Source organism: Emydura macquarii, unplaced genomic scaffold (assembly GCF_026122565.2).
Source record: "Emydura macquarii macquarii isolate MOO-44397 ecotype Brisbane River unplaced genomic scaffold, CSIRO-AGI_Emac_v2 contig_2372, whole genome shotgun sequence".
NCBI lineage: Eukaryota > Metazoa > Chordata > Testudines > Chelidae > Emydura > Emydura macquarii.
Genome location: NW_027132509.1, coordinates 2,473,974 through 2,490,376, shown reverse-complemented (window position 1 = coordinate 2,490,376; position 16,403 = coordinate 2,473,974). Strand labels below are relative to the sequence as shown.

General features: G+C 39.7%; 1 protein-coding gene across 3 annotated transcripts in view; it reads right to left on the bottom strand.

Moving 5' to 3' along the window:
- The window catches only part of INPP5F (inositol polyphosphate-5-phosphatase F), a 123,651-nt gene that overhangs the window by 38,668 nt on the left and 68,580 nt on the right, over window positions 1-16,403 (bottom strand). For all 3 annotated transcript variants that reach the window (XM_067561329.1, XM_067561327.1, XM_067561328.1), the window contains 5 exons: window positions 8,189-8,317; window positions 5,986-6,103; window positions 4,653-4,851; window positions 3,280-3,351; window positions 3,039-3,112 (listed from right to left, as the gene is read on the bottom strand). In XM_067561329.1, the coding sequence (XP_067417430.1) occupies window positions 3,039-3,112; window positions 3,280-3,351; window positions 4,653-4,851; window positions 5,986-6,103; window positions 8,189-8,317 (592 nt within the window). The remainder of the gene's footprint in view (window positions 1-3,038; window positions 3,113-3,279; window positions 3,352-4,652; window positions 4,852-5,985; window positions 6,104-8,188; window positions 8,318-16,403) is intronic.

Genomic DNA, 16,403 nt, shown 5'->3' with positions numbered 1-16,403 from the left:
CATCGAGCAACAGGTTTTCTAGAGATGTTTTAGAAGTTGTTTATTTAAATACAACAAGCAAACTTCTAAAACTTCTGTGCAAATCTCTATAGAAAACCTGCTACTTTTTCATCATTCTACCAGAAAGAATATTCCTGATAATATCTTCACCTAGAATCAAATTCTCTTCGTAATATCCATTAGGTACTCGATCTCTGGGACATGTACTGGTGAGAATAAAAGGGAAGAGAGAAAAATTTAACCCTATCATAAGTCACTCAGCAAAAACGAGCACTTTAAGAATACAATTCTCTGGGTCCAGTAAGAATGTAAGAAACTGATCATAGAATATCTTTTTGTTTTGATTTGGTTCAGACATCTAATTGCTGAAATAATTTGACAAAAATTAAGATGAGTTAAATTTGTTTCGATAAAGTTTCTTTAAAAACCATGCATTCAAAAAACGATTATCTTTATGCTGTGCATTGTTATGTGAGCTAACTGGAAACGGAGAGAAGAATACACTGGAATTGACTACTACTATCAACTCAGAGAAATCTGAAATGTGTTCTCAGAGAATACTGGTTATGGAACATAAAGGTTATGATCCTGATCCTCACTGGAAAAGTTGCCATTTTCCTTTTCAAATAACACTGCAAGTAATCTGACAGAATTCAGGGTGGGCAAGGAGAAGAGAAAAGCTACTTAATGGATGCAAAATCTGGTTATACATCATCAGTGAGACAGCAAACTGCTGCTGGAGTCCCACATACATGAAAGTTTTAAAAACCATCTGACAGATATTGCAACTGCATGCATTATCTGTGGAGACCATTTTGTGTTAAACGTATTAATGATCTATGTAACACTGTGGGGCAGGGATTACAGAATCGGAAAAATGGAGAGCCGGAAGGGACCTCAAGAGGTCCTCTAGTCCACCCTCCCCACCTTGTGCTGAGGCAGGACCAAGTAAACCTAAACCATCCCTGACGGGTGTTTGTCCATCCTGTTCTTAAAATCTTCCATTGATGGAGATTCCACAAACTCCCTTAGAAGCCTATTCCAGAGCTCAGTTATCTTTAGAATTTTTTTCCCTAATAGCTAACCTTAATCTCCCTTGCTGCAGATTAAGCCAATTATGTCTTGTCCTATCATCAGTGGACATGGAGAACAATTGATCACAATCTCCTTTATAACAGCCCTTAACATAGCTGAACACTTATTAGATCCCCCCTTCAACCTTCTTTTATCAAGACTAAACATGCCCAGGCTTTTTTTTTATAACCTTTCCTCATAGGTTAAGTCTCTAAACCTTTTATCATTTTTGCTGCTCTTCTCTGGATTCTCTTCATCTTGTTCACACCTTTCCCAAAGCATGGCACTCAGAACTGGACACAGTACCGCAGCGGCGGCCTCACCAGTGCCGAGTACAGTGGGACAATTACCTCCAGTGACCAACCTACAGCTCTCCTGTTAGTAAACTCCAGATTGTGTTTCACAACTGCATCACACTGTTGACTCATTCAATTTGTGATCCACTACAATTCCCAGATCCTTTTCAGCAGCATTACACCTAGCCAATTATTCCATTTTGTAGTTGTGCATTTGACTTTTCCTTCCAAAGTGAAGTACTTTGCACTTATCTTTATTGAATCTCATCTTATTAATTTCAGATCAATTCTCCAATTCATCCAGACCATTCTGAATTCGAATCTTGTCCTCTAAAGTGCTTGCAACCCTACCCAGTTTGATGTTATCCACAGATTTTATAAGCATGCCCTCAACTCCATTATCCAAGTCATTAATGAAAATATTGAGTAGTATCAGACCAAGGACAGACCACTGCAGGAGCCCACTAGATACACCCTCCCATTTTGACAACAAACCATTGAGAACTACTCTGAGTATGATCTTTCAACCAGTTGTGCACCCACTATATAATAATTTCATGAAGTTCAGATTTCCCTAGTTTTCTTATGAGAATGTCATGTGGAACTGTGTCAAAAGCCTTACTAAAATGAAGAAATATCACATCTACTACTTCCCCCCCATCCAATAACCCTGTCACAGAAGGAAAGTAGGTTGGCTTGGCATGATATGTTCTTGACAAATCCATGCTGGCTATTCCTTATATGCCTTTTATCCTCTAGGTGATTACAAGCTGACTGTTTAATAATTTGTTCCAGTATCTTTCTAGGTATCAAAGTTAGGATGACAGGTCTATAATTTCCTGGGTCCTCTTTGTTTCCCTTTTGTATTGTATGTAATTCCAAAGGAGAAGGTTTGCCACAGCTCCACCATGACCTAAAGATACTAGGGTTATAAATACTTCCACAGAGGTACAACCCCCTGGAGACACATATATTCTGGTTCAAACTGGATTTTCCAGAGACCAGACAAAGAAAGGGCTTTTGATATAAAAAGGCTAGCTTTAAACTGACTAAGAACCTTCTTCCTGATCCAGCAAATGAACAGGATCTCCTGTCCAAGGGCCCAGAAGAACTTTGACCTCCTAGGGCCTCACAAGACTGATGGGTGATCTCTGGTAACCTTTTAGCATGCGTATAGAAACTTTTACTGTTTTTATAAGTTTGCTTAGTAATATTTTTACTTTATGAATAAATGTGCTAGCTTAGACAGAGATGTGTGGTAACTTGTAACTGCTGCTAAGTCACTGTTCATAGCCTTTGGTGAGAAAACAAAGCACGGGTGCTAGCCTTCAGGCAAACTGTCTTGTTAGGGACATCTCAGTGAAGGCAGGAAGCTGTGCAGCCTTAAAACCCCCTGATCAGAAGGGAGTGAGCCAAGGGTCCATTCCCAGAGACAGGTGACAGCTAGACCTGCCTGGGCACTCCTGAAGTGGACCACAGGAAGCAGGGGGAAGACAGGTGCAGTTACCCTGAAACTGTGACACCATCTAGAGATACCTACAGTACAGTGAGAAAATAGCCTTCGTATTCACAGCATGGTTTGGCAACAAATGTGGAACACTGCTTAACAGAGTGCCTTCAAGGAACAGGGATAGCATGTAATGAAGTGTAGTATCTTTCAATTCTTACCTATTTCTATTTTCTCCAAGGCTTCGAGGCTTAGTCTTTGATACTGATTTACTTTGTCAACTTCATCATCATAACTAGACAGAGAAAACAGTCAATGTCCAAAAGTTAGATATTTACTCACAACTAAAACCCCAATTATTGTGTAGTATAAAACTGTTAAAAATAAAGTGATTCTGCATATAAACAGGGTATGTTTATTAAAAGAAAACAGCATACGAAGGGAAAAAAATCAGTGACTTACTAGGCCACATAGTAGGCAGAGTTTGAAAGCAGCAATAAAACATCCACATCTTTGTGGGTGGCATCAATGAGGCTACAAAACAAGTAGATAAATATTCACAATTGTTTAGTGATACAGCTATGATTGATGTGCATTTTGCAGACATTATGTTTTAATCAGAAAAAAACATGACCAAAGAACCAAAATAAACAAAGGAAGTGAGGTAATTATAACTGCAAATGGCTAGATTTAATTATTGCATAATATACTGTGTTTATATATGTCCAAGATTTCTAAAGTTATAGTTTTCAATAAAAGTACACCAGTGCAATGCAAATATAATTTTGAAGAGCACAATTTTCTGTGAGGTATTTACATAAAGTGCATCAATAATACCAAACCAATTTGCCTGGCTGAAGCTATAAATAAGGTTGGGTAGGATTATGCAACAGGGCCTGTGAAAGAGGCAATGTTCACTCCCACCTGAAGGTGTTGGAGGTTTCTAAGGATTGGTAAGGGATATGAAGCTTTCACCTTGAGGTCAGCAGTCACATATTTATTAATGTTGGACTGCTGTTTCATGCTTTTTTTTATCCAAAGCTCTGACAATCCAAAGTTAATTTCTTTTGTAGACTCAGCTCAGTTCCTACGGGATAGTTATTCACAGCCAAAACAAAAAAAGTATCAATTGAATTGACATTTTCTCTGGCAGGCTAAAGGTTAACCTGCCAGGAAACAGAACTACCCTTTTATCTTTATAGGTCACTTCACCTGAACAAGTTTGAGGCACACTGACAGAATGGAAGTCTGCACTCCTATTTCCCTTGTGTACCTGCTTTGTGGTTAACAAGAGGGCACCAGGCTTTCACAAATCTTAAATTCAATTAACAATCAGATATGGCTCCATTACACTACAAATTATAGGTATGCAGCATACCTCAGCTTGAAAACAATAAGGATAACATACCCACTCTCCTTAATGTCCTCAAGTGGCTGAGAACTCTCTTTATGGTGCCTGCCACACTTAAAAGTCAAAGAGAATGTCTGCATGGCCAGGTGATTTCTCCCAGAACTAGTTCATTACTCACCCATTTTTAGGGTATTTGAGAGTATACATTTAAGAGATCTTCGCCACATTAATCCCCTCCTGCATTCAGTACAAATCACATTTTAAAATGATCCCATTGTAGGATGCACATATTACCAAAAGGATTTAGTCACTTTCTGTAAAAGCCTTCATTTGTAACAGGCTTAGAGTATGGATGTATCAACTATCAAAGAAGCCAACAAATTTAAGTAAATTAACAGTTTATTTAATTTAATAGTTGTGAAAGACTCCATGGTGGCAGATGACCAATAGAAAAATCAATCAATTGTAATCTTGTACTACACACCTTGGGTCACAATCAATAAGTGCCCATCCGCCATGGAATTTTTCATCATCTGGTAGGAGTAGTTTCATATAACTTTGCAATAGCTGGCTGATCAGTTCCTGGTGGCTTCTCAGAGTCTCCTTGTGCAGTGCTTCATGTTCTTTCTCTTTTGTAAATATGGAATAAAGATCCTCAGTCACAGGGATACCCTGCATCAAATCTAAACAGCAAATATAGAAGATAAATATGAGGAACTGAAATGTGAGAGAGAAATAACTAGGGAGATACATACAGAAACAGTCTGTCAACTCTCTAGTGTTGGCTGAGAATAAGCTTTATGCTCCAAAACCCGGGGTTTACAATACAGTAGTACGCTTGTTTTAGAAACTACTTGGGACTGAGGAGTTCATAAATTTAAGAAGTTCATAAAATATAACATCTCACAATTACAGCAGGTACGGTATATGACACTTTCTTCTCTCCTCCAAACCATTGCAAAGCGATTTCCAATTTACTGAAGGCATCAGAATGTGAAGGGATATTGATTTGTTCTTTACAAACATCACTTAAATCATGTGATTTTTACACACACACACACACACACACACACACACACACACACACGGATTTGAAGCGCTGTATGGTCTCCTAAATGTATGTTACTTCATTATAAAATATTAAGACTATCAACAGTATTTTATTCAGAAAAGTTTAGCTATAACCATTTCTTAAAAAAACAAATAATTACTAGAAACCATTTCCAAGAAGAAAGTTTATTCTAATTATATTGTATGACTAAAATAAATGGATAAAGTAGAACAGTTGGTACAACTTAAGTTACCTAGATATAAAATGAGGTTGGATGGCCAAGATGGCAGGTCTAGGTAACTTAAAATGTACCAACTGTTCTACTTTATCCATTTATTTTAGTCATACAATATAATTAGAATAAACTTTCTTCTTGGAAATGGTTTCTAGTAATTATTTGTTTTTTTAAGAAATGGTTATAGCTAAACTTTTCTGAACAAAATATCGTTGTTGATACTTCATTGTAAATTATTAAGAGTAACATACATTTAGGAGACCATACAGCGCTTCAAATCCACCACAGAGTATTTAAAATAAAAAAATCATGTGAGGTTATGGCCATATCCCACTGAGCTTACTGGCATCTATTACAATGCATTTAAACCACGTTGCATAAAGTGTAAATCACACAGAATGTGATAACATATGTTTGCTTAACCTTTTGAAAGCACGAGTTACAGGAAGACGAGATATTTTCACAAACATTCACAAAAGCAGACAAATGTGCAATAATTCAGCTGAAAATAGATTTATACTTTCCTCTTACCTATGACGGCTTGCCTATAAGCATCCCTGAAGCGATTCAAGTAATATCTATTTGCAGAATTGACTCCATCTTTCATTACTCCTGCCAGTTTCCTTTCACCAGTTCTTGTGAAGTCACCCTGTTGCACAAAAACACTCCTTTGAATATTTAATTAGCCAAATGTGTGGCATTTAAATAACAACCCTCTCTGTTCTCAGAAAGCGGTTTTGGAGATTAGTGTACATACTGCATAACTGAATGAATGAAATTTCAGGAAATGAAATTTCAGTTGCTATTCTGTATATACAAAAATAAAGATCTATTAAGAATCCCCAATACAGAATATTTCCTTTACCTGTGAAACAAAAAGAAATTTACATATATAGTTCAAGGAATGCTTGAATCTCTGCAGAATCTTAAATAAGGTTGATGACAATCAGGTCCATAACATAACTTTTTAACATAAATTACATCTACCAAGAAATTTTTCACCAATTTATACAATAAATGTCTCAGGGACACTTGTTCAAAGTAATACGAATCAAGGTCAAACATATTGCATGGACTGTACATGCACAACAATGAAAAGTTTCAAGAAAGAAAACAACAGCCTGAATATTTATTCTATCTGTTAATATTAGGAGAGGTCACATAGGACTTTTTTTTTTTTTTAAATTAAAATCAATAAAGGCATCACTATTCTTCAGACTTCTTTGACATGCACTGTTCTTGTTTTAGTCACTGCTTGAAAGGAGGCTTAGAACCTTTTGGCTTCCATTGCTAATATAAGCCAAGCACCGTGCATGGAGAGACAATGAGTTCCTTTGAACCCAGTCATCTATATCCAAATAGTTACCCTCATAATCCTCAGGAAGCAGTTGACTTATCTAGGCAAAGTAGGGCCTGCAGCATCAGGAACAAAATTCTTTAGAGCAAAGAGTTTTGCCAGTGACACTGCTAGATCTTACTTCATGAGAGTGAGGATCCTAGCAGAGGATCATAGCCCTGACTTTCAGAGCTGCTGGGCACCCAAAACCAACAGGAGCTACTGGTGTGCAGCATCTCTGAAAATCAGGTCAGTTATTTTTAAAGAAATATGTTTCAATAGTATTTAATTTTAGGACTCTAAGAAATGCATCCATTACAAGATTGCTTAAATTGGTTTCCAGCTAAATATATTGACTGTCAAAATACAAGCATCTTTGTGTAAATTAACCGAAAACAAACCAATCTTTGTGCTTCAGTCTATTTGCTTAACAGGCAAAAATTAAATGATTGGGGTGGGAACAATCAATAGTTTGTTCAGTGATGGCTCTAGCCAGACAGTTTTATTAATTTAAGTGACTACAAAGTGCTGTAGCAGACAAAAATAAAGACCATCCCTACCCTTAGGAGTGTACAATTACAAAAGATTGTTGGCAGCCGGCTGCCAACATACAGGCCTCTCAACGCCAAGGGTTAGCACACTGAAAAGGTTTCACAGTGGTTATGTGTACTGAGAGCAATTTGTATAGTTCTTTAATGATCTCTTGTAAAAAATACATGGAGCAGCATCTATCAGAGGAAAGGGTCACAGCGGTGAGAAGTATAGAACCCTCAATTCTAGTCTTGACAGGTAAATAGCCTTGAAATTTCCCCTACAACATTAAAAAAATAAATACTTATAGGGATTATTTTTCCACTGATTGATTGATAGATATCTGGTTGACTGTTCTCATCATAGCTAGAAAGCCAGAATATCATCTGCTATCTACTAAGTTCTTCGGCACATGAGTTTTGAAACACTATGAATGTACTCTGCTGAAATGTAACAAAACATTTTAAAATAGGCTTTCAGTTTCATATTAAATCAATTCTTTCACTTTTCTTCTCTTTAAAACAGTTTAGTAGGACAGGTCAAGCTATTTAACACTGGCAGCATCATGAGATGAAGAATGCTAGCAACTTGGGCAAAACTAGACATTCACTCCATGGTCCAAGAAGTGTTTATCCAACTGTCTAATGTCTTTCCGTAAAAGTCCCCCAAGAGTCCACACAGCTCCAAGAACTGTATAGAAGGAATGAAACTTCAGCTGATTTTACTGGGTCATTTTTATGTGCACTATTCAAAGCAGAAAACTAAATTACTCCTATTGCATAATAATTCAATTCATGAAACTTAACAAGGTACTCATTACAATATGTTTTTGTTTGGGGTTTTTTTGTTGTTTTTTTGTTTTTTTACCTTTAAAGCTGCTGTTCCAGCATACTGTCTGCTTATGGAATCTCCATTGTTTGCCCACATTATCTGGTAGATTCTATTGCATTTCATTGGCAAAGGCTGTTCTGGTGGCATCACACCCAACTTTTTCAGCTGGAATTTGACACATTTATTAGTGGATAAGGTCAAAGAGACATTCACTCTCAAACTATATAAATTCAATAAAGGAAAAAGTAATATGACACGCATCATTTTAGCAGTAAAACCCCATTTACTAAATTTTCTTAATTGAGTGACATTTTACAACCAGATAGATCCAAAAGAATCATTAGGATATACTGAAAAACAAACCAACATCCTTAATTTTTAGGATTTATCCTTAAATATTCGAAGATATCAAGTATTAATTCTATTTCGTTTCAGTATCTTCAAAGACGACATTTCTCTGAGCACAAAGAGAACTACCATATTTATTTTTTAGTGATCTAAGCAGAGAAAACTCTTAATTTTCACTCTAGGCAGCCAGCTGTGGATCATTTTTTTGTTTTTCCTCTTCTGAGCATGCCATAAGGAAAGCCAAAAGGCACAAAGGAGAAAGACCACTTCTATACAGAGGTCAAGTAGGACAGCTGACTGAAATATCACAAACCCAGCAGAATTAGCAAGTGCCACATGGAGAAGAAATGCATTTGTTGAGCAGGGAGGAAAACTGTTGACCTAGCATTTTCTTTCAAAGACTTGAGAAAATAAGGAACTGGCAAAGCAAAGAAAAGCAAGAAAAAACAAAAAAGCAAGCTTTAAGATTTCAAGCTAGATGGCTAAAGATGGTCATAGAAAGGAGCTGTTTTTCAGCCCAGTACTCATTAAGATAACTCTGATACTGGTAGGGACTTTGTTTTAGGCTGTTTTGTGACATTTTAAAGAAAAGAACAATTACTCACTTACTCATAACTTGTTCTTTGAGATGCATGCACATGTCCATTAAGCTATGTGTGAATATGTCTCGTGCGCTAGTGTCAGAGAGTTTTCCCAGGTAGTACCTACAGGACACCCATGTCTGAGCCCATAGCTCCTCATGCTCCAAGACGAGAGAATAAAAGGTGGAACTGCCCACGCTTCAGTTTCTTTGCACCAGACCACAACTCAGGGAAAGAGGGTGGGTCATGTAATGGACATATGCAACATACCTCAAAGAACAACTGTTTAAAAAGGTGAGTAACCATTCTCTCTTCTTTGAGAGATGGCTTATGTCCATTACACTAGGTGACTTCCAAGCAGTTTCCAATGGAGGTGCGGCTAGGAGTCTTATCAGAAGAGGAACTGATTTCCCTATATTAGCATCTTCCTTTAATGCAGTAGTAATCACCATAATATCTAGCAAAGGTGTGAACTGTGGACCACATTGCTGTTCTGTAAATGTCCACAACAGGACATTACTCACAAATGCTGTGGATGCTGAGTGAGCTCTGGTTCAATGTGCAGACAACCATTCCAGAGAGGTAACAGCTTTGGTGTTGAAACAAATGACAATGCAGCTGGTGATCCAGTTAGACAGCTGTTGCACCATTATGGGACAGCCCCTCAGTCATTCTGCACAGGAGACAAATAATTGGGAAGGGCTTTGTTTCATCTAGATAAAAAGGCCAGGCTTGAACATTGAGAGTGTGAACCTTTTGTTCATTCTTACAGGCATGACATTAGAAAGAAGACTGGTAAATACAGACTGTTTGAGATGATAGAAAGATGGGATGTGACCTAGGCTGTATCTTGTCCTTGAAGAAAACACTGTATAGAGAATCTGTTACTAAGGCATGCAGCTCTTCTTCTCTCCTCGTGGATATGATGGCTACTGAAAAGCGACCATTGCTGAAAGGTGAAGCATTCGCTCAGATGGGGTTATCCCTAAGAACCAATAATGCTAAATTCAAATCCCATTGTTGGGCAGGGTCACTAGTAGGTGGGAACATGATATGTAAACCTCTTAAGAACCTGGCAGCAATTGGATTAGAGAAAACAGTTCTACCTATAATACAGGTGTGGAATGCTGAGACTGCAGCCAACTCTTCATTGACAGAACTACCTAAATTGTTTAACAACATAGTAAAAGCATCTTGATTGGCTAATGATTAAAATCACACAGTGTTTTAATATGTGCTGCAAACAGCCACTTGTGGCTCGAGAGCCTCAGTCTGAGTATCACAGCATTAGATGCATGACAACAGAAGTAGAGATGAAACAAACTGCATTGTCAGCTACATCTAGGGAGCCTTACATCAATGTCCTTGCTTTGATGGCTTGGAACTGTTCCTAATGTTCCAGGGGAAGATGATGATCAATAAAAGTGCTTAGTTTACTGTAATTGGTATGACCCTACTTTGTCATCAGAGCCTGATAATCAGCTCTTCTAAACTGGAGGGTTGCAGAAGAGTAGCTTTTATGTTCCAAAAGATAGAGGTATTTCTGGTCTTTTATCATACGCTATAGACTTAGTATGGTGTTGTATTCCACATTCATTAATAGCTTCCACAGCTAAAGAGTTGGGAGGAGGGTGCAAAAATAAAAACAATTTTTTTCCAGGATACAGTACTTTTAAAATTGGCTCATTTACACATGTATTGTGCAGTAGCTGCAGTCTGCCAGATAGTCTTCCTGGTAGGATCCAGTAGAGCCTCATTCACTGGAAAGGCTACTTGACCAGAGGTTTTCATCTGGAGGATGTCCAAGAGCTTCTGTTTGTAACTCTTGGAACTTCTCCAGTGGGATCTAACGTGAGTCATCAATCCACTTAATCAGTTCCTGAAACTGTTTAAAATCATTGGTGTAAGAAGGCACCATCACAGCCTTATCTGGTGAAAATGAGGAGATATTAGTTTGTGGTGTCAACTCCTTGTCCGCTCTAGCCTCTTGCTCTTCAGAAGGCTCCTCTTGTGGTTAGACCTGTTGAGGAGGGAGAGAAGTAGAAGACTGCCTTCCACATTGATCCCCAAAGGGAAAAAGTAAGGGGCTTCTGAAAATAGCCGATGATATGCTGCACACGGGTCCCAATTTGGCTATTGAGGGGGGCTATAAGATGGAGGGAGAAGCATCCAGTACTGGTCATATCAGTGAGAAGGGGCATGAGATTGTCTTGCTCTTGGGGCTTCTCTCTCAGTTAAGGTGTCAGGAGAAATGTTCCTATGATGGTATATAGGGGATTCTTGCACAGTTGTCTGAGAATCCAAAGAGAGGTCCTCAGCATAGTCCAGAGGAGGAGCAGACATTGGAGATGAGGATGGTCATCCACCTGGTGCAGACAATACTGGAGAACCAGGGTACCAGAGAAGAGTAAGGTCTCAGAGACCCTGCACAACTCAGTACTAACAGCTGTTTGGTACCCATTAATAAAGGAGACTCCAGCTTATCAGGCACTAACTAGTAAGAGACGCCAGCATGTCAGACATCAACAAGTCTTTGGAGAGTCTAAATTCCTGTGGTACCATGTGAACCCACTCTGGTTCCCTCCGTGTTCTTATGCAGCGAAAACCTAGCTGAGTATGGAAATCCACAGGCAAATCTGGGAGATTGATGTATAAGAGGGTATCTGGGCCTGGACCGGAAGTTGGTTGGAGGGAGTGCTCCATCACCAGGAGCCCAAGTTTAATCTTCCTTCCCCCACCCCCAAGATCTGCTTTTTAAAATGAAGAAGTTACTCATCTTGTGCACTAATGATGGTTCTTCATTGACCTGGTATGCTGGGATCCCTGGTATTCAAGTGCTGCCTTACCTGGCAGGAATCTGGTGATGGACATTTCTGGGTGTATCTGCTATCTGGCAGGCAAGAACTTCTTCTTCGAGTAGTGTCCTGTAGATGCTGCACTGTAGGTGCACTTGTGTCCCTGTGCTGCTGATCGGAGAACTTTGGTAGCAGTGTCCATTTGGCCTGCACATGCGCTGTCCCCCCTTCCCCCACCTTGTGGTCTGGCTCAAGGCCACTTAGCACTGCGCAGGTGAACCTTCTCAGTTCCTTCTTAACCACTTTGGATAGAGACAGAGCTATTTGCTGTCTGTTCACCAGGTCGTTAACCATATTGTTCAAACTTCAGTGGTTGCTAATCTTTCTTTTATCTGTTAGTTTAGAGATTCCTTTGGGTTTCTTCTCTTAAAAAAAAAAAAAACAAAAAACCCAAAAAATAAACAAAGCCCACCTTTATTTACGTATTCCCCTTTATCCGGGGACTACTACAGTGTGGGGTATGCCTGGTTGACAGGGGTTTAAGAAGTGCCTCTCCTGTAAAAAGGCCATTCCTGTAGTGGACGGACATTCCTAGTTTGTCCATTGCGTTGCAGAAAACCACATTCCCCAGAAGTGTGGTTTTTGTCAATAGCTGGTGCTGCGGTCTCAAAAGGACAGAAAACTGAGGCTAAAATTCCTTCCAATGGAGACAGCTCTCCAACCGCCTTCAGACCCACATCAAGACTCACCCAGATGACTGGAATCTTCACCACAGCCCTCTACATCCAAAGGTGGTGAACCTAAGAAGGACAGCCATGAGTCACTCAAGCAAGGCTTCAGAAAAAGAGAGCTATGAGTCCCCAAAGCAAGCCCCAAAGCAGCCAAAAAGATCCCCAGCACATTCGGTATAGTCAATACTGACAGCACCAAAGCCGTCCAGACACAGTACCCACAGCTTGCACGGTACTGGTCCAATGGAACACATTGATATGCCTGAAGACCCAATGGGCACATGCACCGAAACAACAGTACCAACTGGGAAGAGATAAGGACACAAACCATGTCTCGGGAAGGCTCCCTCCACGTGGGCAACAGCTTTGGTACCATCAATGATGTGCCCAACAGTATCTCTGCATTTAGCCTGGTCTTACCTCACTGACCCTGTCAGCACCGATCTCCAGGCCACCACAGGAGTTCAGATACTCAAAAGACCTCACAGTATCTGAGGTATCTGAATCTCCTCTACTTGGTACAGAGGTTCTAGTACCAAGTTTACCTTGAGCTTGAGATTCTCACTGGCACCACGCCACGCACCTTCATTCTCCAGTTGAGTCGGTGAGTGAGCAGGAGGAGGCTGCCTCCCATTGCTCCTTATAGTGCCCATTACCAACCTAGGCTTCCACAGCGATACCATTCATCTGGCCCTCAACCACCCTGGTACGGACGACCATGGTGGCAGCAACCAGGACCCTTTCTGCCATTCCAATGGCCCCAGTGGGACCCATGGGAGGCATACAGACATCATGCCTCCTGAACTTCTAGCAGGGCCCACCATGAACCAATGAGACCCATTCCCTCAGTCTCTACATCCACAGCCTCTGAGCCTCCTGACAAGGTGAGGGAGGAACAGGAGGCCGACCTTGAGGAAGAAGTCACACCACAGACCAACATCTCGCCTTCCTCACCAAGTGAGGCAGTGATCCCCCCCCCGCTGTATCTAGCAAATGATTTTAAGCTCTTTCAAGACCTAGCTAAGAAGGTGGCAGATACTGTGCAATTACCTTTAGAGGAGATAAAAGAATTACATCATAAGTTGCTGGACATTTTGCACTCATCTTCTTCATCCATAATAGCCTTCCCCAACAACGGATCCAACCAAGCTCATATGGCAGACTCCTGTATCAGTCACGCCAACCTGTAAGCAGGCAGATAAGAAATGCTATATCCCAGCCAAGGATACAGAATTTCTTTTCTCCCAGGCACCCCCTAATTCCACCGTTGTGGATGCAGTGAACTCCAGAGGTCATCAACATCAAGTAAGGTCCACCCTTATGACAGGGGGACTGGAAATGCCTCGACCTATTTTGAGAGGCTCTATATTAAACAGAAACCTCCCAAATTAACAGAGGTATAATTATAAAACAAGAGAACTAAATAAACTAGAACTAAGAACTCAAGGCTAAGTTAGAACAAAGCTGGAGGAAGCACTCTAGGTGCTCTGTCTCAGGCTTTGGGCAGTAGAGAAGGAACTGAGGCACAGCTTTATATATATCCTTGGTACAGGGCACAAGGATGTCTGGCCACATGCACAAGCTGAACAGACAACTGCTACCGAAAATCTCCGTTTAAAGACACATGGAGTGCACATGCACCTGAAGTGAAACACCCACAGTGACAATACTCAAAGAAGAACTCCTCCTTTCCTTGCCTTCTGCTGAGACCGGGAGAGCGCTCCTGGCTGGGGAGCACTCTGTGTAACTAACTAAGCTGGTATCCAACCAGGCGAACAGCGGCCTCCATAAAGTTGTACCTGAGGTACTGTTCTCTTAGCTTCTTGGTTCTCATCTTGAAGCTCGGACACTTGTCCCTGACACAACCCTCAGCCCAAATACTTCAGCAGTGAAAGTGAAAGTCACAAGCATCAGTTTGCAGCCCCCTGAGCAAAGCTTAAAACCAGGGAGCCCAGGTATACACTTCTCCACTCCCAGAGCCCATTGATTTATAAACAGTGGGAGAAAGAGAGAGAAGGAGGTAGGGAGACTCCAAAACAAGTACAGCTAAGTAGCAAAACCAGAACTGCATGTTCACAAAGGAACAACTGACATCATACTCCAATCAAAGAGGGTAAGTAGGAACTGAAGTATGGGTTGGTGTCAGGGTTCACATGTAGCCATTCCTTGGGCACTGCTAGGGAGAACTTTTTGGCACTGGTGCACGGGAGGCATGCACACAAAGGATAATGGACATTCAATCACTCAAAGAATAATAAATGCTGCTGTTCAGAACTAGGAATTTAAATCCAGTTAGGTATTTAAGAAGGCAGGAACATACAAAATTGTAACTGATCAGAAAAAACGAATTAAATTTGTAATTGACACAAAAAACAAAAATTAGAAGCTGCATCTGGTGATGAACAAATTATATTGCTTAAGGAACCGAAGGAAAAAAACATTGCCACTAGACAAAAAAAACGTCACAGGGATGTAGACCAGACTAACAAATCTGAAGGCACTGTTTGTGAAGACATTTGAAGATCAGAATCCCTGGAAGCTAACATCTTCCCAAAATGATTGTGATAGCTTTATCTAATGGAAACTTTCACTCGGGCACCAGTCTGACTGTTTTACATCAGCAAGGCTGCTATGAGAAACTAAATTCATGACAAATGCAAGGAGAGGGTGCGGAAGGCTGTGCAGTAGTGTATTGTTTAATGTGCTACAGGCTGTTAAACTGATGTAACAAGGCTAGAAGAAATAACTGATGGGTCAACATTTTCAAATCTGGATGTCTGAATTTGTGTTCCTAAATCCACGTTTAGGTACTTAAAATAGAAGTGGCTTTATTTTCAAGTGTTTTGGGCACTCCCAATTCCCATTTATCAGTCTAATCAGTGCTACCTCTTTCTTTTTTAAAACAGTTTTTGATATTCTTTTGAATAAAAATTGGGGTCACTGTCAGGTAGAACAATTTCAGGCTGTAAACTAGTGGCAAAATTTTGTTTCAGTTTTAAAACAAAACACTTCACAGCACACAAGCCTTCAGAACTGACAACTGAAAATCAGTCAGTCAGTCTTCAGAGGAGTCATACAGCTGAATTGATGGAAATGTTAATGAATAAATAATACCAGATACAGATAATTTACTAATTAGTTATTACTGCCTTGAATTTAATTAATCTAAACATTTAAGACCACTAATTGAACTTCTGGGTTTCAAGATTAATTAGTGCACTGAAATTTAAATGTCAGAACAGATAAAAATGCGACTTGCAAAATATCAGACACTCCCCTCCCATCCAAAATCTTAAAAGCATGGAAATAAGTTACGTAGAAAGACTTATGCAGCTGGAAAAGGAATGTATAATCACCTACAACACTGTCAATAACATATTCCACAAGGATTTCACTTTCATCTTCAACAGATACTAAAAAACAATAGGTACCCCAATTTTGTCAAAACTTGTTTTGTAATGCAAACCCTTAACATTGCCCACATATTTTTATATCAGACATTCCAGGCCTTTGAAAAGTTATTCTGCCATAACACTGCTGAGGTCTCTATCAATTCAGTTGTCATCAATCCAACATGAACAATTCAAATGGCACTCAAAGTTCATATACTTCTATGTTTTGGTTTCTGCCATTTAACTGAGAGTTTTACAAAATAAAAATTGTAAGGCTCCTGTTATCAATTTAATTCTAATTCAACCTTAGCTACAACTTTCAAATGAGCTGAAAGCATTACTGGGTTAAGTCACAAGTGTGACTTCTTACAGCCTTAATGCTAAAGCATCATTGTGAACAAGAA